Below are 20,203 nucleotides of genomic sequence, written 5' to 3' on the forward strand. Positions count from 1 at the left end.
GTCACAAACCCTTTTGCGACAGGTATGATTTATTATTGTCCGGCACTACCATTTCACTCCCATGGGTCGATGGCTGTGCTCCAAAATTCACACTTGTGTTCTTGAACCCTTTACGTGCGCGTGCACGCCGCAGTGAGTGTGCAAGACTGTCCCAGGTCTGAAAAAGAAAACCCATCGTGCCAATATGGAACAAGTTGCTATTGATAGGCTACGCTTGCGTTGCATTTTTTTTTTTTTAAGTCCATTGCAAAAGCAGAAATTTATGCAATTTAAAATTTAAAGCAGCACTTATTTGATTTCGTTTAAGGCCCTTACGGGTAGCCTACGGTTTTGAGTTGTTTTAACAACATACCAAGACGACAAATGACTATCGCCTGATGCATAATCTTATTTTAAGTTATATCATTAATTACAGAGTGAAAGAAAGTGGAGAAGTAGGCCTACTTTGTTTCGACATAATTTATTCCTTATCAGACCCCATGCATTCGCTGTCATTTTATGGCGTAAAAAAAGCTTAACAAGTCAGGGGAAATAGCCGAATACCAAAAACAAAATTAGTTATTAAACACAAAACAGTTACTAATTTGAAACTGGACTAAATTGCCTGAGAATTTGAAAGATCCCATAGTCCTGTTAGCTATTTCAGACGCACCTTGTTTTTCTTTACCCTACTTTAGTTTAAAGAGAACGTATAAAGGTGACACAGAAACAGAAGCAAAAATCAATTACAATTATTCTTTGTTGACAAAGCAATTAAACCCAGAGCGAAGAGCTAATCCAGCCGTATAGAGGCTTATCACAGGCGGCCGCAGATTTATGATGGTCACTGCAGAAGCCTGCATGTAGAGAGTGATATCAGGACTGAGGAACTGAGCGGCCCGAAGACTCAATAACAACTCACAGCGTTATTATATTACTACTTTATTATCTACTTAGCCACTTTATAATACCTCTAATCAAAATGCATAATCTTTAACAGCTCAGTGTATTCAAATTTGAATCTACTTGAATGCACAAAAACTATATTAGCTAGGTCTATTTATTGTAGCCCAATGCGTGTTCGTTATTCATGCATTTTCTTCCCAATAATAATAAAAATAATTTCATAAAGATGCTATGTTCCATTCAGTGCTTCTCTATTTAAAAAACTGCACTCCGGGGCGGGTATGATGCTTGGATGCTCAACATCGAAGCTAAAAATAGAAAATTACTCCTCTGTCTTGCGTAAAAGTTTAACAAACGAGTAGTACCCCCACTCCTCTGAAAACCTCGCCCACTTTTCACACTTGAGCAATATGTGTGCCAATGACGCATAAGCATACGTGGGGGTTTGTTTGACGTGTAAATAAGAACCGTGAAATATAACATTGCTCAAATACATTGAAAATATGCAAGAGAAGTTTTATATATATATATATATATATATATAAAATGGTGTTTCATAATAGTGTAAAGTCAACTGTTTGAGTGTTCATTCAGGGAAAATGTATGCTATTTCGTTCAAAAATAATTTTTCCATGGCCTTATCTAAATAAACAAATGCCAGCCATGATGCAGATCTGTGCATTGCTTGTAGATAACCTGCGATAGGATGTAATTAGAAAATATAAGAATGGGCCTGTTATCTATTTTTAATAATATTGCATGATGAAAAGTCATTACATTTATCTTTATGTACGTAGGTTATAGGACTCGGTCAGCTATGCGGTCCCCACGATGCCTGCGTCTGCAGAATCTTCTCCATGCGTCAGATGAACATCTTTACATAGTCCTGAGGGACAAGTTTATTAATCAGTCACGAGCCAGTCCGTCCCCAAACGTAGTCTCGCGCTGCCTTGTGTGTGTCACGAGCTCACGTCTTCGCTTGTTGCCCCTTTAAAAATCAGAATTGAAGGCCAATGATTTATCAAAGCCCTGTTATCAAGAAAATGTCATGCGAAGGGTACTTTACCATGCACTGACGCAAACCCGATCTTTCCCACGGAGATATAGAAAGCTGTGCACTTTGCACAAACTCAGTCTGCCTGCCGTCTTTCCAGCTGTTTTCTGCTATTAACCCACATTTGTTGACTCTGCACAAATGGTGAGTACAGCACATTCATTACTTTACGCTTTCTGTGTTAACAGTTGCAAATTATTTGTAGTAGTTTTGGGAACTAAAAAGTGTTATTTGTAAATGCGCTAATTAATGAAGAGTCGCTGTCCACGGTGCTGAAACTTTAATGCAGGCTTTTTACACCGTTTCAACGGAAATATTACTTATGTATGTTATTAGGAAATATTATGTTGTTGCATTAAGAATTAATAAAAGTTTAAAACCCTTAATAACCTATTACTCATAGAATGACAGCCGAATTAATACGTTTTTAATAAGTTTTTAACCAGAATTTTTTTATGCCAGCCTATATTTAGGTTTTTTTTTATTATTATTCTTTTTTACGGTTTTATGAGAGTGTTCTCCTATGGTGCAATGTAATTGCTGGTGTAATGTTCCATGTTTGCGCCCGGGTTTGTACTGCACACTTGCACCGGGACTGGTGCCTGCCGCAGGGGGGAAAGCCTCGGCCGAGCCCGGCAGCTTGACTATTGCCCATAAAACCAGGGGATGCGCCGGGCTTGAATGACAGGAGGTAAATGAGGCGTAAAATTAAAGAACCTTTCTCTAATGGTAAAAGCAAGAAGCAAACAGCGACTGTCCGTGAGCTGAAAATCAAAGAAGTGGAGCAGACATGTCCAGAAACGATCTAGCAAAAACAAACGTTGCAGAAGTTACAACATGAAAGCGTGAATGTTTTTTTTCTCAAAGGTAAAATGTTGGCTCATTGAAGGTGTGAAATAGCATTTATTCAGTTTCTTTCTAATGTGTATTTAACGTTGCAGGATTTTTCCGATCACATGGAAATGTTGAGACAGCCGTCAAACAGTATTCCTCCCCAGCCGTCGGGGGGAGCGGTTGGAACTAATGCCAAACCTGAAAACGGCAATCCGGTGCCCCAACCGCCGCCTGCAAACGAACGAAAAACTTTTTGTCCCTCGGAAAATAAACCGTGCGAAATGGAAGCCAGTAAAGCATACGGGACGTTTAAGAACGCTGCACCTGGACCGCCGTTTGCTCCCGTTAATTCCGACGTGCGCAAGGATTCCGTTGGTAAAATGGATGGTTCGACCGGTAAAGCCACGTCGGACTTCATGACTAACAATCAAAGTGCTGTAAGGATCGCGGCGGAGCATAAGAACAGCACCGGTGACTGGACCTCCATGAGCCAGACCACCATCATACTGGGTACAGATGGCAATACATCTGTTCTGCCTGGCACGGTGACCGGGGTAAGTGCTTACAAATGAGCGTTTCAATAGGGTAGAATCAGCCAATCACCCCTGAGCGCAAAGCTTTCAAATGGGGGAGAGTCTCGAGCAAAGGAAAAAGCTGTGATGTTGATTGTTTTTCGTTGTTGAGCGAAAGGAACCGCTACAATCAAGTGGCTGCTTTGTCCGTTTATATACAGTTTAACATTTGAAATGTTTGCGAAAACTTTGTATAACTCACTCTGCTGGGATTTAAACATAAAAAAAAAATAAATAACAGCTTTGATTTAAAAAAAAAATGATTAAGGTTTGTCTCTCACTCAACCGAAGGGTAATTTAGTGCCAACCACTGCAAGCACGGTAAGCTTAAAAAAGATAGCCTATAGTGTTTTATTGTGGCATTTAAACACTTTGTAGCTAGTAAGTGAGTTTTTTGGGGGTAGCTTATTGTTGCTATGGTTACCTCTTTGCCGCAAATCTATTCGCTGGCATCTATTTGGCGACAGGTATGTGCTGTGCTAATGCTACCCATGCTATCGGATATACTTCCAATGTAGTGATTACGAGCTTGTCGTAATCAGGTGTTTTGTTTTTGGAAAGGTCAGGAATCATGGTCATGGACACCGAGTTTATATTCTTGCTGTTTTTGGGGAAATCGTACTAAAGCGAAAATGATATTCAGCGTATTTCGCTGACAAAATATAAACATTTACTTCGCTGTCTAGATAGTCATCTTACTGCTGATTCTGGAAAATCGGTCAAATACAGGCTATTTTCGCTGAACAATACGCTTCAAATGATTATTCATATTTGTAAATCGGCATTATGCTGATAAACTGCACACTGAAAAACTATTAAAGAAAATCAGTCACAGCTATACCAACTCGGGAACTTGGGTATCAAAAAGATCCCCGAGCTTCAGTAGTAGCCAACTAAGAGGGCGTTCATGTCCAATTTTTAACTATGAAAGTCGTATTTACGATAATTCCGATAGCACGTTAATATTTTACCGTTATGAACACGTTTGAAACATAGCCTATACAACAGGCCTATTAGTTTGGTTTCGTATTCTATGACTTTTTTTTTGATATCCGGTTCTCGTATTAGAACAAATCATGAGGGTTTTGGACAGAAGGGCATTGTTCTGTTCTCAAAAGTGGACAGCGAAACGAAATCTTCTTCCAATCTGGAAAGATTTAAGTATTGATAGTGATTATTTCTGACAGCACTATAATTACACCAAACAGGTCGAGTAAGAGGATGTGTCAAGGATCCGAATACATGATTAAATGCTGTATTAGGAGACTGCTGCATTGCCACTGAAACAAAAGAGTCAAACATTTGCTTTTTGGTTGTAAATGAAGCTGCTGAGCTCTGTCTGCACGTATTACTCTGCGAACTGTGAGGTTTGTCTTCCCCAGAGATTGGTTTCTGATGGCTGGTTGTGTTGCAGGATAATGTGTTACATAAGAATCTGCTTATGGGACAATTCCCATTGGGGGTTTTCATCAGAGCCAAGGGCGGCCATGGTCACTGAAACGCGACAAAAAGTTGTTGTTTTTTTCAAGTGATGAAATGTTAATACATCTATAATTTTATTGACCCATAAACTGATAATTGTCATGATCGTTAATAATCGAATATCTATTATAACCCTCTGCCGATCATGCTAAACACTTAGTGGACTGTTCTTCCAGGAGGAGGATGATGATGATGATGCGGGTGGAGATGAGAATAAAGCCCGGGGGAACTGGACCAACAAAATGGATTTTATTCTGTCCATGGTGGGATATGCCGTGGGGTTGGGAAATGTGTGGAGATTCCCATATCTTGCTTTCCAGAATGGTGGAGGTGAGAAAATAATTAAAGTACAGCGCGCAAGAACTAAACTGAACATTTTTTTTTTCTTTTCTATTTTATCGAAAACTTGTCTTTTGATTGTCCGGAATGGCCACGCGTTGTAATAGCCTATATACATGTAGGCTATACTTTCGTTAGAAGCAATACAAAAATACAAAATAAAATCTGTTATAACGTTAAAAATTCATTTTATGATTACGGATTGCATTAGAGAACGAATTATAAGGCAAAAATTTTACTCTAAAAATGCTGAGTTGTTGGGTTGGAGAAACCCTCCTTGGTTTAATTTTTTTTATTAGCCTACATTTTTTTAAAACCAACAGTTGGATTTGTCAATATTTTACCCAACCGAGAGTTGAAACAACACAGCATCTTTAGTGCTTTTATTATACAATTGAAAAGTGTATAGGCTATTTATTGTTGTATGTTTTATTATGTTTTATATTTAACCATCCTATTTCAATAGCCTAAATTGGCAAAGCTATATTATTTAAGCCTATATTATGTGTTTATTTTAATTACCAATAAATTAAAACTCAATTGTAAAAATGAAGGGTATAGGCTACTAAACTTTGTTCACTTGTATCATTGAGTCCTGAATTTCGTCCAATAGCAGCTGTTCTCTCTTCCTTTAGGTGCGTTTTTGATACCTTACCTAATCATGTTAGGCCTGGCCGGCATCCCTATATTTTTGTTGGAGGTTTCGTTGGGTCAGTTCGCCAGCCAAGGCCCGGTGTCGGTGTGGAAAGCGATTCCAGCTCTACAAGGTAAACTGACGTTACTTTTACGAACCGATCCTCAGATATGTTGTTGAGCACTGTTTAGTGTTTCCAGTCAAATCGACTTTCCAGTGCTTTAAGTGTAATTTCTATTATCTGGTTTCATTTTGTTATTATAGGTTGCGGGATTGCCATGTTGATAATATCTGTCTTGATAGCCATATACTATAATATTATTATGTGCTGGACATTGTACTACCTGTTCGCTTCGTTGAAGGAGACACTGCCATGGGCCACCTGTAAAAATGACTGGAACACCATCGAGTGCAAAGACAAAGACATGCTGCTTTTGGGTAAGGATGAGCCTCCCTCTCTCTCTCTCTCTCTCTCTCTCTCTCTCTCTCTCTCTCTCTCTCTCTCTCTCTCTCTCTCTCTCTCTCTCTCTCTCTCTCTCTCTCTCTCTCTCTCTCTCTGAGTCCCCCACCACCACCTCCCCCCTTCTTTTTTCTAACTAAAATGCGCAATGCGCAACCTGTATTTCAGGAATTAAGTAGCCTATATACCTCTCAATTACTCAGTTTCTCCCTTTATACCCCAAACGCAACTGTCCTGTTTCATTTCAACAAAAGTTCTTATTTGATGACTTGACAGATGTTTATTTTGTCTGCTACCAAAACTGATTTACCATCTTGCAATTCAAATGGATTTTGCATTTTTATTTTATTTAGGATTATTGTTTTTCCACATTGTGCGATTAGTGAACATGTTTTGTGTGTGGTTTATCATAATGAATGTTTAACAATTAGATTAGAATGAAAACTCTGGGGCTTTATTGTGTAGGCCTACTTGATAGAATTTGTTAGCATTTTACGTTGCAAATCGTTTTAAAACGCTTTTCTCAATGTCGTTCTTTTGGTGAATTCAGCAGAAAATCTGCTTGCTTGACAAATTTACTGTAAGAGTTGGTGCAGTGCCGCAGTGAGATGCACTGCCACCTCGTGGCTGGTCTGAGTAACGCCAAAGTAATATCAAAGACTGTATAGACCTTATTCAGAGCAGCGCCATGCCAGGTTTGAATGAAAATGAGACTGTATAAAGCGCTTAGATCACTTGTAATTTTCCGCAGCTCATATTTTCTACTTAGAAATGTATTTTTGCAGTGTTTCGTCAGTAGAGCAATTCAAAAACACTCGAACCCACTGAAGAGATGTGTGTCTAACCCTCACAGCCTCGCTTTTATTCCTTTTAAAAACAAAGATGGCGCTGCTGTGAATAAGGTCTATTGTGTGGATGTGTGTGAAATGGCTATGATTGATTTCTTGGATTTGATTATTGATTACTAGGAAGTGAATTATGATGAAAACTGGGGGGGAAAAATCACGTTCATTCCAAGTTCTTTCATTGTTTCTTCTGGCCAGACACCTGTATACTAAGGGACAGAAACATCACATCAGTCAAGAACACTACTTTCTGTTTATCTGCAAATGCTGTCGGGAATTTAAGTAAACTGTTAAATGTGACGATGGACAATAAAACCTATGTCAGCCCTAGTGAGGAGTATTTCAAGTAAGTGTGATTTTCGATCTATCTTTCTGTGTTTTAAGGTGTTTAATGTTTTGTAGATTAAATCTTTCTGCTTTCTTGATAGGTATAACGTGTTGCATATTTCTAAGGGTATTGAATACCCAGGTGACATCCGTTGGCCTTTGGCTGCTTGCCTTTTACTGGCTTGGTTTATTGTTTATGCCTCTTTGGCTAAGGGAATCAAGTCCTCCGGGAAGGTAAGAAAGCAGGTTGACTATTTTCTCTCCTTATTTCTCATTTACAGGAAGTATGATAAAAGAGAAGCCTGCAGGCCTCATTCTGGTCCAATGCAAAGCCCAGTTCATTTGTGGCAAGTTACAGTAAATAGTCACTCATCTTCTTTAAAGAAATCAGCTAACACTGAGTTTTCAGAAATGAATACACACCATATTTTTGGTAGAATTCCTTTATGCTCACCAAGGCTGAGTTACAGTGAAACATTTTATAACAGTGTAAATAACTGTTTTCCTTTTTATGTACAGTAGCCTATATTTAAAAATGTAATGTATTGCTGTTATGGTTAAGGCTGGATTTTCACCATCATTACTCGTCTTCAGTGTTACATGAAGACTTGATGATTTGCTGCTCAAGAAACATTAATTATAATGATGATCAATGTTGAAAACAGTTGTGCTGCTAAATATTGTTGTGGAGACGTGGTCATTTGTTAGGGTTCTTTGATGAATAGAGAGTTAAAAATATACTTTTTTAGAGTCGTTTCTGTCTCTTTTGATTAATTTAATGCATCCTTGCTAAAAAAAGAAATCTTACTGACCCTAGATCTTTGAATGGTATAAAGTGTTTAATATTATTAAAGTTTCAGTAGCCATTTGTGTGTTTAATTGATGGATTTGGGGGGTCAAGACAAGTCAGTTTTTGTAATGTATGATATTTATTTGCAGAATCTCTTTCTTGGAGAATCTCTCTCTTAAAAAACGAGAAATTAAGGCTTTGTACAGTAATATACAATCATCAGACAGTTCATTTTAGAGATTACCAAAACTGTGAGTAATATAAAAATAACCCCAATTCTTAAATGTGTGTGTGTTTTTTTTTTTTTAATTTGCCATAAGAAATATTAGACGGGTTCATATTTGTTTTATTTTTTAAGGCAAAACATTGGCAATAGCTTTAGGAGCAAATCAATAAATTGATCTTTAAACTACTGGCTTGTAATCTCTTTGATTTAAAACATTGTTATTCACTATTTTTCTTGTTTTTCAGGTGGTGTATTTCACTGCCACGTTCCCTTACGTGGTGTTGGTCATCCTGCTGATCCGAGGGGTCACTCTGCCAGGGGCCGGTTCTGGGATCCTTTACTTCATAACACCCAAATGGGAAAAACTCAATGATTCCAAGGTAATAGAAAGAATATTTTTTATTCACTAAAGTCAAATGTTTTCTTTTTGATGGACGCTCCTCTAGATTCAGTCTTATTTTTCTTCTTCCACCTGTCTGCGTTTCTTTCTCTCTTTAACTCTAGGTGTGGAAGGATGCTGCTACCCAGATCTTCTTCTCTCTGTCTGCAGCATGGGGAGGCCTCATAACCCTGTCATCCTACAATAAGTTCCATAACAACTGTTACAGGTAACTAGCACTGTCAGTTACAGTTCATAAGTTTGAGGTCAGAAATAAAAGGGGAAAAAAAAGAAATCAATGTTTTTATTCAGCAAGGATGCATTTAATTGATCAAATTGGCAGGTAATAAATGTTTCTTCATATTAGAATGACTTCTGAAGGATCATGTGACACTGAAAACTGGAGTAATGATGCTGAAAATTCAGCTTTGATCAAAGGAATAAATGACATTTGAAAATATATTAATAGAGAACACGGTAACACTTTATTTTACAATGTCATTGTTACAGTTACTGTTTAGTAGTATAAATTATGCATAATTACATGCAATTAACTCTAAACCAAACCCTCATCTTAACCCTAACCTTATAGTAAGTTTGTACATGTAGTTAATTAATATTACTCAGTATACCCTACACTCTTAGAAGAAAAGGTTCTATATAGAACCTTAAAAGGTTCTATCAGCGCTACGTATTTGGAACCCCTAAAAGGTTCTATACACTATTAAAAAAGGGTTCCTCTGGGTTCTATATAGAACTCTGGGGTTCTATACTTGGTCAATAGAACCTTTTGCCAAAAAAAATGGTTCTATATAGAGTTCCATATATGAAGCGGGGGATGGAACCATTTCTGGTTCTAAATAGAACCATTTCTTCTAAGAGTGATAAAGTGAAACCAAAAACACTTATTTTAATAATATTTCACTTGTCTGATCAAATAAATGCAGCCTTACTGATCCCAGACATTTTAACACTAGTGTACATTGATTAAGTTTTGTTGAGACCAATCTGATGTACAGTATAAACAAGCGTGTACTTTCTGAATTATCGAATGTACACAAATAAGTCTCTTTAACCAACAAAAAGAGGATCACTATTATTGTTTCACATTCATGTAAAAAGAATATTGCAAAACTGACTGTGCAAGGGATTGTAGACATTCAATAGGCATTCAATAATATTATTTAGGATATAAAATGACATAAGGTGCTCTGTCTCTTGTTTTGTAGGGATACTCTCATTGTGACGTGTACAAACAGTGCCACCAGTATATTTGCTGGTTTTGTCATTTTCTCAGTTATTGGCTTCATGGCTCATGAGCTCAAAGTCCCCATCGAGAGCGTGGCAGATGAAGGTACATAGTATGAGTGCATGTGTTTGTGCTTGGTACACTTTAATTAACTGTGATCAGAGTTTTGGTGCTCGTGTTTGTGGAAATATATGAAGCCCATCATGCTGTTTGCACTATTATCAGATCTAAAAGGCTTCTGGTTTGTAAATATGCTTTTTTTGTAGGTCCAGGTATTGCGTTTGTGGTGTATCCAGAGGCTCTGACTAGGCTGCCCTTGTCACCTTTCTGGGCCATCATCTTCTTCCTCATGTTGCTCACACTTGGTCTGGATACTATGGTAATGGCAAAAATAAATCTTATGATTTACAGTTTTTTCATCAGTTTGTTATGTGATAGTTAAGTGTGCCACACACGTCCTAAAAAATGAAGCCAAAATATTTGTATCCCCCCCAGTGGCTGGTTGCAGTATAGGTTATTAACCCTGAATGGGACACAAGCCAAACTAAAAAATCCAATTGCACTTCAAATAATGTTTTTCTGAAGATGGTTTCTGTCTGGTAGTTTTTATCATGCTGACGTATGTTTTTGTTTGTTTTTAACTAGGGTACGTTTTAGAGCTGCATTATTGATTGTTAAAATATCGTGATTCAAACACCCACGCTATCTCATTTATAAGTGACAATTAACCAGGTATGTGTTAATCCTTTGACAAAATCCCACCGGAACATTCAAATTTGCATTGGCGCTGACCCATAGAAAGCAGTTGTCATAAATAAATAAAACCGCTTCACAGTCTTTTCAACCACACATTATCATTATTTCTATGTTATAAATATTCTTATTATCACAGATGTTCTGGGATAAAGGTTTATAGTTCACACATATAAACACTGATGTCTATGGTAGTAATCAAAATGGAGCAAGCCACCTTTTGAAAGTAATTTTTCATTAAAAAATGGTGATTCATCCAGTTATGAATATTAAGTCATTAGCCCCTTTCACACATACAGTCTTTATACTAGTAAATTACCAGGAACAGATCTTTTCAAATATAAGCTTTGTTGTAACATTACCAGTAAATTATCAGTATATGCGCTGTGTGAACGCAGCACATATACTGATTTGGGCCAATCAGAAGCCTTTGAAAGAGCAATCGCTCTGGACCATATATAAAATGATGATGCGTTTACATTTACAAATGTCTTCAAATTGAAGTGATACCAAAACTAAAGCGCTCCTCGTCCGTGTGGATGAAGAGATTTGTCAACAACAGTTGTCAAAAAGCCAGAACTCTGTTGCTTGTGTGAACAGCACATATTTCGATTTACTGGTAAAGTCATTTTGTTTTTTTTGTTTTTTACGGTAATTTACCGGGATAGCTGTTTGAAAGGGGCTATTGAATCATTCATGACTTTTCTGGGTTTTTTCTGTTTTGTTTTGTTTTTTTACAATTCACATTCATTTTTAAATTGACTCCTGCAATTAATGTTTGTCAGAACCTCTATTAAATTAGTTTATTTTGTTTAGTCAGAATCTTGGGAGAATCGTGGTTCTCAATTTATCCCGAATCGTGCAGCTCTATTACAGTCATACGACAACATGTACTAAAAACGTAAACATTTTTCTTTTGCGTTTTTGCATTCATACAACAACATTGTTAAAGTTATCCACGTTCACACAGATTCGGAAAAACGACTAAAAACGCTGTATTATTCATAGCCAGTAGTTGGTATGTCACTTTGTAAAGAAACATATACGCCTATAGACTGAACTCGTAACATGCATGCGCCTTGATTGAGTCCTCAGGAGCTGAGGTGTGTGTGTGTGGACCTTGATACTCCAGCTCCAAAGAACAATCGGCACAATGTCAACTGCCATTTCAGGGATATTTTGGCTTCAATTTTCTACAGTGGACTGAAGTGGAGACATGTTATCTGTGATGTTAGACATGTGAAATGTGAAAGATGAATAAATACAATAACTAAATCCTTTTTTTTGTTGTTCACACTTTGGTTTCTCTCTAGTTTGCCACCATAGAAACTATAGTGACGTCAGTTTCTGATGAGTTCCCCGCATACCTGCGTAAACACAAGCCTCAGTTCACTTTGATTTGCTGTTTGGCCTTTTTTGTGCTGGGTTTCCCCATGATCACTGAGGTAGGACATTTACTATTCCCAACTGCAAAACCTTTACCTTTATAGCACACTTTAAAGGGATAATCCACGTTTTTTGGAAACAGGCTAATTTTACAACTCCCTCAGAGTTAAACAGTTGAGTTTTACCATTTTCTAATCCATCCAGCCGATTTTCTGATATTTAGAAGAACGTCAGTAACCAGACATTTTCTGGTCTCATTGACTTCCATAGTATATTTTTTCCTACTATGGTAGTCAATGAGACCAGAAACTGTCTGGTTACTGATATTCTTCTAAATAAAAGAAAATCATCTGAATGGTTTTGAAAACGGTAAAACTCAACTGTTTAACTCTGGGGGAGTTGTAAAATGAGCCTATTTACAAAAAAAGTGGAGTATCCCTTTTAATTAAAGTGGCTAGTCTCTACTAATCAATATAAAGCAAATATATACTGAAATGAAATTCCTAAAGCAGTTCAATGGAATGGTCAGGAATGAAAGTTAATTTGAAGGTTTAGTAATTAATTGGGTGATTTGTAGATTGGGTTTCATTAGATAACTATTTGTATTTTGAATTGTGTGTATGTGTGTGTTTTGATCTACAGAGTGGAATGTACATGCTTCAGCTGGTGGACACATATGCAGCCTCTTACTCTCTGGTCATCATTGCCATATTTGAACTGGTTGGAATCTCATACATTTATGGTAAGTTTAAATTACAATTTATCTTTAGATCTCATGGCCACACTCATTTATTTTTGGTGAAACAGCAGGGATCAGATCTTTTTAGGTAATGAAAAAAGAAAATTAGAAACAAGCATGTAATAATGAGTGGACTCAAGCTAAAATGTTTGCTAAGCCAGTTAATCCTGTTTTTTAGTTATTTGTTATTTTTGATATATAAATGTGTATGTATAGATGAATGACTAAATTTAGTTTTGTGAAATAAATGTCCAAATGTATTAATTTATTTTTCTTTCTTTTTCCTTCCTTCTTTCCTTTATTTGTGGTGCAGGTCTACAACGGTTCTGCGAGGACATTGAGATGATGATTGGGTTCCAGCCAAACAGGTTTTGGAGAATCTGCTGGGCTTTTGTCACACCAACCATTCTCACAGTATGTCCACCTTATACAGATGAGACAAAGTCTTAAATGAACATTCCTGGAGATACCTCGACATCCAGTGACATTGCATGCGCACAGTAAACAGTGCTATAACTTTGGATAGTACTGCCACTGACCCTCTCTCTCTCTCGTCCTCACTCTCTAGTTTATTTTGGCACTTAGTCTCTACCAGTGGAAGGTGATGACTTATGAGGAATACACTTATCCGACCTGGTCAATGGTACTCGGCTGGCTTATGGTCATCTGTTCTGTTATATGGATTCCCATCATGTTTGTTATCAAGATGCACCTCGCACCTGGATCATTTATTGAGGTAAGGGAGAGGTGTTTTGGTGGTAAAACTTAATTTCAAGTGTCCACTTTAGACATTCAATTGGCTGCTTCCTAGAATTTAGGCAGGTTATCAGGCAATGTCTTTGCATGTAGCCTTTGCGTATGAAGGAAGCATAACTGTTTAAAGATCTACAAGCAAAGCAAATATTAATTTACTGCAATAATAATTTCTTGCTAGAAATGACATCAAAAGTGGAAAACGTTAGTCATTATAGTCGAGGACTCAGTCACAAAAGCTCAATAAAATGGTTTGAACCTGACATAGTCTGCCGTACTTTTTATTTATGTTTTTTTTTCTGTTAACTTTGACCCTAAGAACAAATAATTAGAGGGTCTGCCCTGCCGGAAATATTGCGGGGGAAAAAACTACCATTTTAGTGTTTTCACCCTTTATTTTTTATCAGAAAAAATTGAAAAAATAGTTAATAGTTACCCCATAGTGGGTTGGGTAGGCTGTCAATAAATGCATTCCAGATACACAAAACACATGTGCTGACAAGACAATATCCACTAAAAAATTACTCTTACAGTTTTTTTTATTCGCTTTGGTACTATTTTCACAAGTAAGGTGTACATTTTCAAAACTCTTAGTGCAAAGATCCAAACTGATCACACTTGTAACGCAGCTAGTCATTCTTTCAAAACCTGATGTAATGCTTTCAGTCAGTTGCACATGTTTTCAGTCCACATAATAATTATTTCAAACACAAGATTATTGTAATATGTAATGAGAACATTTGGTTTAATCACTGAAACACAACAATATGATCTTCTTTCAGTTTAGTACTTTTAACAATCAGTTCATCCAACAGCAAACAATGTAAGATACATGTTTCAAATCGGCCTTAGAAGTGCTGAAATGAATATGCTACAGTACTATAAAAGACAGATTACACAGTTTTACTGTAACATTAGGCAATACACTTACAGTACCCAACATTTACATAATCTATAATTTCCAAATATCAATCATATATGTAGGCCTAATCAAATGAAGGATCAATGAAGACATCCTTTACAATCATTTAGGCAAATTATAGTTTTTATTTTTCAGATATAATTGTAATATAGGTATACTTTCTATAATGAAATGTAACTAAAGAAGAACAAAACATAACATTTAGTGCACACATTACAGTACATAGTGGCCAATTGTGGTCAGACTGTGAAAAAAATTGTGAAAAAATAAAAAAATAAAATTAGCTATAACGAGTATTCATCATGTGTGGTTACTGGTTACATGTAATTTAAATATTCATACAAACACACATTTTATTTCTGTAGTTCTCAAAATCCATATACTGTATATTGCTGAAATGAAAATCTATAGGTTTACCAAATGATTAATTGATTAACCATTAAGATCTGTTGGATTAAATAATAGACAAAAGTATTAAACTGAACAAAAAGAGATGCAAATCAAAAGTTTGATAGTAAGAGCTTTATGAAAGGCAGTTACTGTGAATGAAACAATAATGTAGATGAAACACTTATTTTGTGTTGTGAAAAGGATACTTTGTGATTGTGTGAATTGTACTAACACAGTTGAAAACATGATGAAATGTTTGAAAAAAGTGCACTTTTGATGATCTGTTGTGATATTAGCACTAAGAGTTTTGAAAATGTACACCTTACTTGTGAAAATAGTACCAAAGCGAATAAAAAAAACTGTAAAGGAGAACTCCGGCGCAAAATGAACCTTTGGTCTAATAAAACATTGGTACCTAGTCGACCATTCTCTGAGATTTGTTTTCATGATAATCGAATGTAAAGAGTTTTATTTCTAAAACTGTTTAGCGTATATGAGGGCATATAATACGTAAAAAGAAATTGCTAGTTCATCCTTTGAAATAATTAAAAAAAAGACTCTCCTGTTCGAACTCGTTCATCAAAATGAGTGAATCTTGAATCAAAATGAATGAAAAAAGATTTCTTGGATGACGTGTGGGGGTGAGTAAATTATCAGCAAAAGTTTTTTTTTAAAAGTGCTTTAAAAACAAAAAAATGCATCAAAGTGATACTATTTCAAATGTTTTATAAAATTCTGTAATTTAGTAGTTTTTTGGTAAGGTCAAACTAAACCAATCAGTCAAGATAGGATGCAAACCAAGCACCCGTCACACGATTCTGATGGACTTTCTCTCTTTCCGCAGCGGCTGAAGTTGGTTTGCTCTCCTCAACCCGACTGGGGTCCATTCTTGATGAAACACCGCGGCGAACGCTACAAGAACATGATCGACCCACTGGGCACCAACTCGCTTGGCCTCAAACTTCCCCCTAAAGATTTCCAGCTATCAGCCCAATATCAATAATCCTCCTCACTTCCCTGTGAGTGCCCAATTCCCCGAGGCCTCTGAGGGTGAGACCTGCACTCACATCAAACTCTTAGCCCATTCAACCTCCCCCTTTTTCCCCTACCGTTCTCTTTCAGCCATATCCCCCCCCCTCTTCTGGCACTTTTAGAGGGGTCTTTCAGGTGGAAAGCACAGACAACTCCCTATGATTTGGTTTTCTGAATTATTATTCGCAGTCATTCTGACAGTGGAGGTCATTCTGATACACCGATCCCAGCTGAACCTTTTTCTCAGAGGCAATATAAATGATGCAGTTGCAACTGTTAAGGCAATATTTGACTGATTGTGTGTCACGCAGTGGTTTTTATTCTTTTTTTTCATGACGAAGTGACTGCTGATGTTAAAAAAAGAGAAAAAAAGAGGAAAATAACATTTATATTTCTTCTATGTCTATTTGCTTGTCATCTCTTAAACGTAGCAAACACGTATGAGAAAAACTGCTGAGTAGTGCGCAGTGAACACACTCTTTTCTGGCCTCATACTATCGCTCTCGACTTGTGTCCACTTATAGCTGTACCATGTGCCTCAGACTTCCTCGATTTATAAAATACTGCATAGTATAGTGTGTATTAATACTACATTATGGAGGGAAGTGAGCACATTTCAGTCTCTGTGAATTATAAGCAATCCTACAATATACTAACCTGTTAGAAATACCTCTACAGTGTTATAGAAGCCAAACTCATAGTCTAGGTTCTAGTAGTGTAGATCCATCCCTTTCTTCAAAGAAAATGTAGCCATGCAAAACTGTAATAATACCCTTTAGTGTTGTTTAGAGTAGTGCTCAACGGCCAACTATAGCAGTTATGTATACTAATATTTAGAGTATGTGTTGTGATCTGTTCATAGACTATGTGAATCCTATTATTCTTTTCTGATGCAGTGCACAGTTTTCATGGAGTACATAAAAGAAAGGTAGAGGAAAAACTAAGGAGTGGTGGTACTGTATGTGTGGCAAGCCAAGCGTTTTAATAGCATAGCTAACACGCTATATTAACAATTGCTTATGTAGATTAGAAAAAAGGACATTTCTGTGATAGACGCTTGAGGACCACACTCCTTTTTTTGAGCGTTTTCCATCTCCGATTGTCTGTACGTTTTCATGAAACAGGGTCTCAGGTATTACTCCGTTCTATTAACCTTTTTAGATGTTGGATTAGAGTTTGTGGGAGCTTCGTATGTCATTGTTATACATCCCGTTCCCTGTCAGATTTATATTATATTCATTGCCCAATCGAATCCTTCATCTTATTAGTGTCCCACTTCTAGCTTTGGACTGTAAATATGGCTAATGCTCTTGTAGTATAGCTTTAGGCAATTGATTTTTAGTTGGTTAGTAATAAAACCTGACCAAACTTGCGTACAAAAGCACTTTGATCAAACATCACGCAAAAAAAAAAAATATATATATATATAATATGTTGTTGCTTTCCACCACCACAACGATAAAAAGCCTAAATTAAAGACACTTTTTAGTGGTGTGGATATGATTTAGTTAGTGCTACAAGTGAAGCGAACCACACTGCCCACGCAATGCAAGTAATAACATTGAGAATAATGACTTTGCCTGGAAGTGATGCGTTTCAAAAGCCATGTAATATGCAGATCACCTTGAATATAGAGCATTTATAAAAGAAAAAAGGTGCTCCTCAGTATATTAGAGATGCTTTTTCTGATACATGTTTAATCTTACTCTCTGTGTATTATACGTGCGTGTGGATGTGTGGAATAATATGCAGCGCTTAGTGTTTAGATTTATATTTATCCAACCATCCAGACATGGTCAAATGCAGCCTGGTAGTCAGTTTGAGGTCCTTGGTCCTTCAATGCATCGCAGATGTTTCATTTGTGTGTAAGAGTCGAGTGCTTTTTACTCGAATTGAAGATCCAGGTTATGTAGCACAACAAACACCACACAAAGCACACGTCAATGTCCGAGTTGTGTACGGCTGCTGTGATCATTGTTGTAATATTTGAGGTTCTGGATGGAGTTTCTGTTAGTCCTTGTGTTGCTGTACGTCTGTCCGAGAGCTATTGTTACAACCCCCCCCTTCAAGTAACACATAATCTTTGGGGGGAAAAAATGATAGGTAACAGTCTTGCATGTGCTGTGTGTGTTGCTGTGGATTGTTTGTCCATGTATGCTTCCCTTTTACTCTCCTTTTCTCCAACGTGTCCCTCTTTACCACCTTTCCTACCTACAGGGCGACACTGGGCAGTAGGCAACCAAAGAAGGAGAACTTCTCATAGGGTTCTGAAAAAAAATAAGCTTAAAAAGAACATATATTCTAAAAGAAAAAGACATATACGTATACATATATATAAAAATAGCCTATATATATATATATGAAGAAATGAAATATATTATTCTGTGTATTTAGGAGACTGAGATACTGCCACTCATCCTTCATTATTGATGTGTGCCAATATGTTAAATGACATCTTCAGGTAACCTTTGGCCTTATAGATGTCCTCTGGTAATAAACTATTATATGTATTTCAGAATTATGATACAGAGTAGCTTCCAATCAGTCATTATGTGGTCAGTCTATATTGTAATGTATGTCGTGTCATTTGGCACTTTACTGTGGACCTATCGGAGCATAGGTAAAATTTCTTATTACTTGGGTAATGTCATATATTTCTGTGTGTTTTATGTGGGGGAAATCTGCCTATGGATACAGATATGTACCTCCAACAGATCATGGCATCCTTTGAGTTGAATTGTAGAGTATAAATATGAAAAATATCTAGATTTTGAATTCTGTGCCGGACAAAAAAAAGAAGAAAGTAAAGCGTATAAAAAGAGGAAAATAAACGTATATGAAAAGGCATAATTTATTTTAAATCTCATAAATCCTTGAGGCCCTACCTCAGATTTTGTATTTATGTATAGAAATGCAATTTGAATCATAGTATCTTTGCCAATTATACAATAAAAGACCATATTTATCATAAAATGTATAACCTCTTAATCAATAAATAAATGTTAATGTTTTCAACTCCAGTTGTGTTCTTATGCCTGAGGAATATTTTGTTATAACACACATGCACACATTCAAAACTTACACACGCATGATGTTGGGTGATGCAAGAAACGTGTGATATATTCTACTTACAGAATGATAAAAAGGAAAAGAGTTCCTTGAGTGAACGGGAATCCACTTTAAAAGAAATCCCATACCAATAAGTGTATCTTTGATTAATGCACATTGAGAATTTGGCAAATATTTTCATCCATTTTTAATAAGCACTGTGCCCTCCTAAATTTGAGTGTTTTTCATATCAAGTTTATACTTGGTTGGTTGATAATGAAAGTTAAAAATCAAACACTAAAAAAACTAAAATGAGTATTAATTCGATTTTTGAAGTTCACGCTTCCCCGAATGAGGAAATAAATTAGCATTTGATTTATCATTTGAGCAGCTGTTTTGAGACTTTGATTTATTATTTGATCTTTTTAAGCATTTAAATTTTTATTTTAAATTTGTTAGGAAAAAAAATAATAATAATAGGCCTATGTGACAATTGAAAATTTAATTATTTCATTTTCATGGTCACAATGCATTGTCCCTGTCTAAAATAAAATGCAATTGGTGATTTAAAGTTTTATTTTCATTACAATCTCTAGGCAAGACTGCCAATATTTAAAAGCACATGTGAAAACAGATACTGCAAATATATTTTTTCTAAATGTTTCTAGACTTCAAAGCGTTTCGCAATAATATTGACATCATTTTTTACATTTATTTTGAAAGTCAGTCTGTATGCAAATTTTATGTTAATGAGAAGGTGGGGCTGAACTTATGGATGCTTGTTTCCACCATGGCTGAAATGACTGAAATAAGGCCATAAAACCCATACTGAATATTTGTTCACAAGACTTTTGAGAACTGGATCTTGTAGCCTAGAAGTTTTGCTTTTAAAATGATGTGAACATCATCCTGCCCCCTCATTCACATAGGTAAAACAATATATTGATTTTCAAATTAATAAAAACAACAACAAAACAAAGGTGAACATGCTTATATCAGGAACAACTAGGGATGCACGATAAAAAAATAATAATAATAAAAAAATTGGTAAAAGAACACCAGGTTTGTTTTGACTACTTGTAAGGCTGCACAATTTGGCCCAAA

The 20,203-nt window shown here is 36.3% G+C and overlaps 1 protein-coding gene across 2 annotated transcripts; it reads left to right on the forward strand.

Moving 5' to 3' along the window:
- Nucleotides 1-1,520: 1,520 nt before the first annotated feature.
- slc6a5 (solute carrier family 6 member 5) lies at nt 1,521-19,066 on the forward strand. 2 transcript variants are annotated; one of them, XM_089130086.1, is made up of 16 exons: nt 1,521-2,083; nt 2,881-3,327; nt 5,007-5,157; nt 5,802-5,933; nt 6,065-6,238; nt 7,304-7,451; nt 7,534-7,666; nt 8,694-8,828; nt 8,953-9,056; nt 10,057-10,181; nt 10,343-10,455; nt 12,143-12,274; nt 12,858-12,957; nt 13,268-13,368; nt 13,523-13,690; nt 15,864-19,066. In XM_089130086.1, the coding sequence occupies exons 1-16, from the start codon at nt 2,081-2,083 to the stop codon at nt 16,020-16,022; spliced, it is 2,325 nt and encodes a 774-aa protein (XP_088986212.1). In that variant the 5' UTR covers nt 1,521-2,080; the 3' UTR covers nt 16,023-19,066. The 2 variants fall into 2 exon arrangements, with proteins under 2 accessions (XP_088986212.1, XP_088986215.1); XM_089130089.1 differs by lacking the exon at nt 1,521-2,083 and having other exon boundaries at nt 2,428-3,327.
- Nucleotides 19,067-20,203: the final 1,137 nt, after the last annotated feature.

This window comes from Pimephales promelas, chromosome 1 (genome assembly GCF_988280905.1).
Source record: "Pimephales promelas chromosome 1, fPimPro1.hap1.1, whole genome shotgun sequence".
Taxonomy (NCBI): domain Eukaryota; kingdom Metazoa; phylum Chordata; class Actinopteri; order Cypriniformes; family Leuciscidae; genus Pimephales; species Pimephales promelas.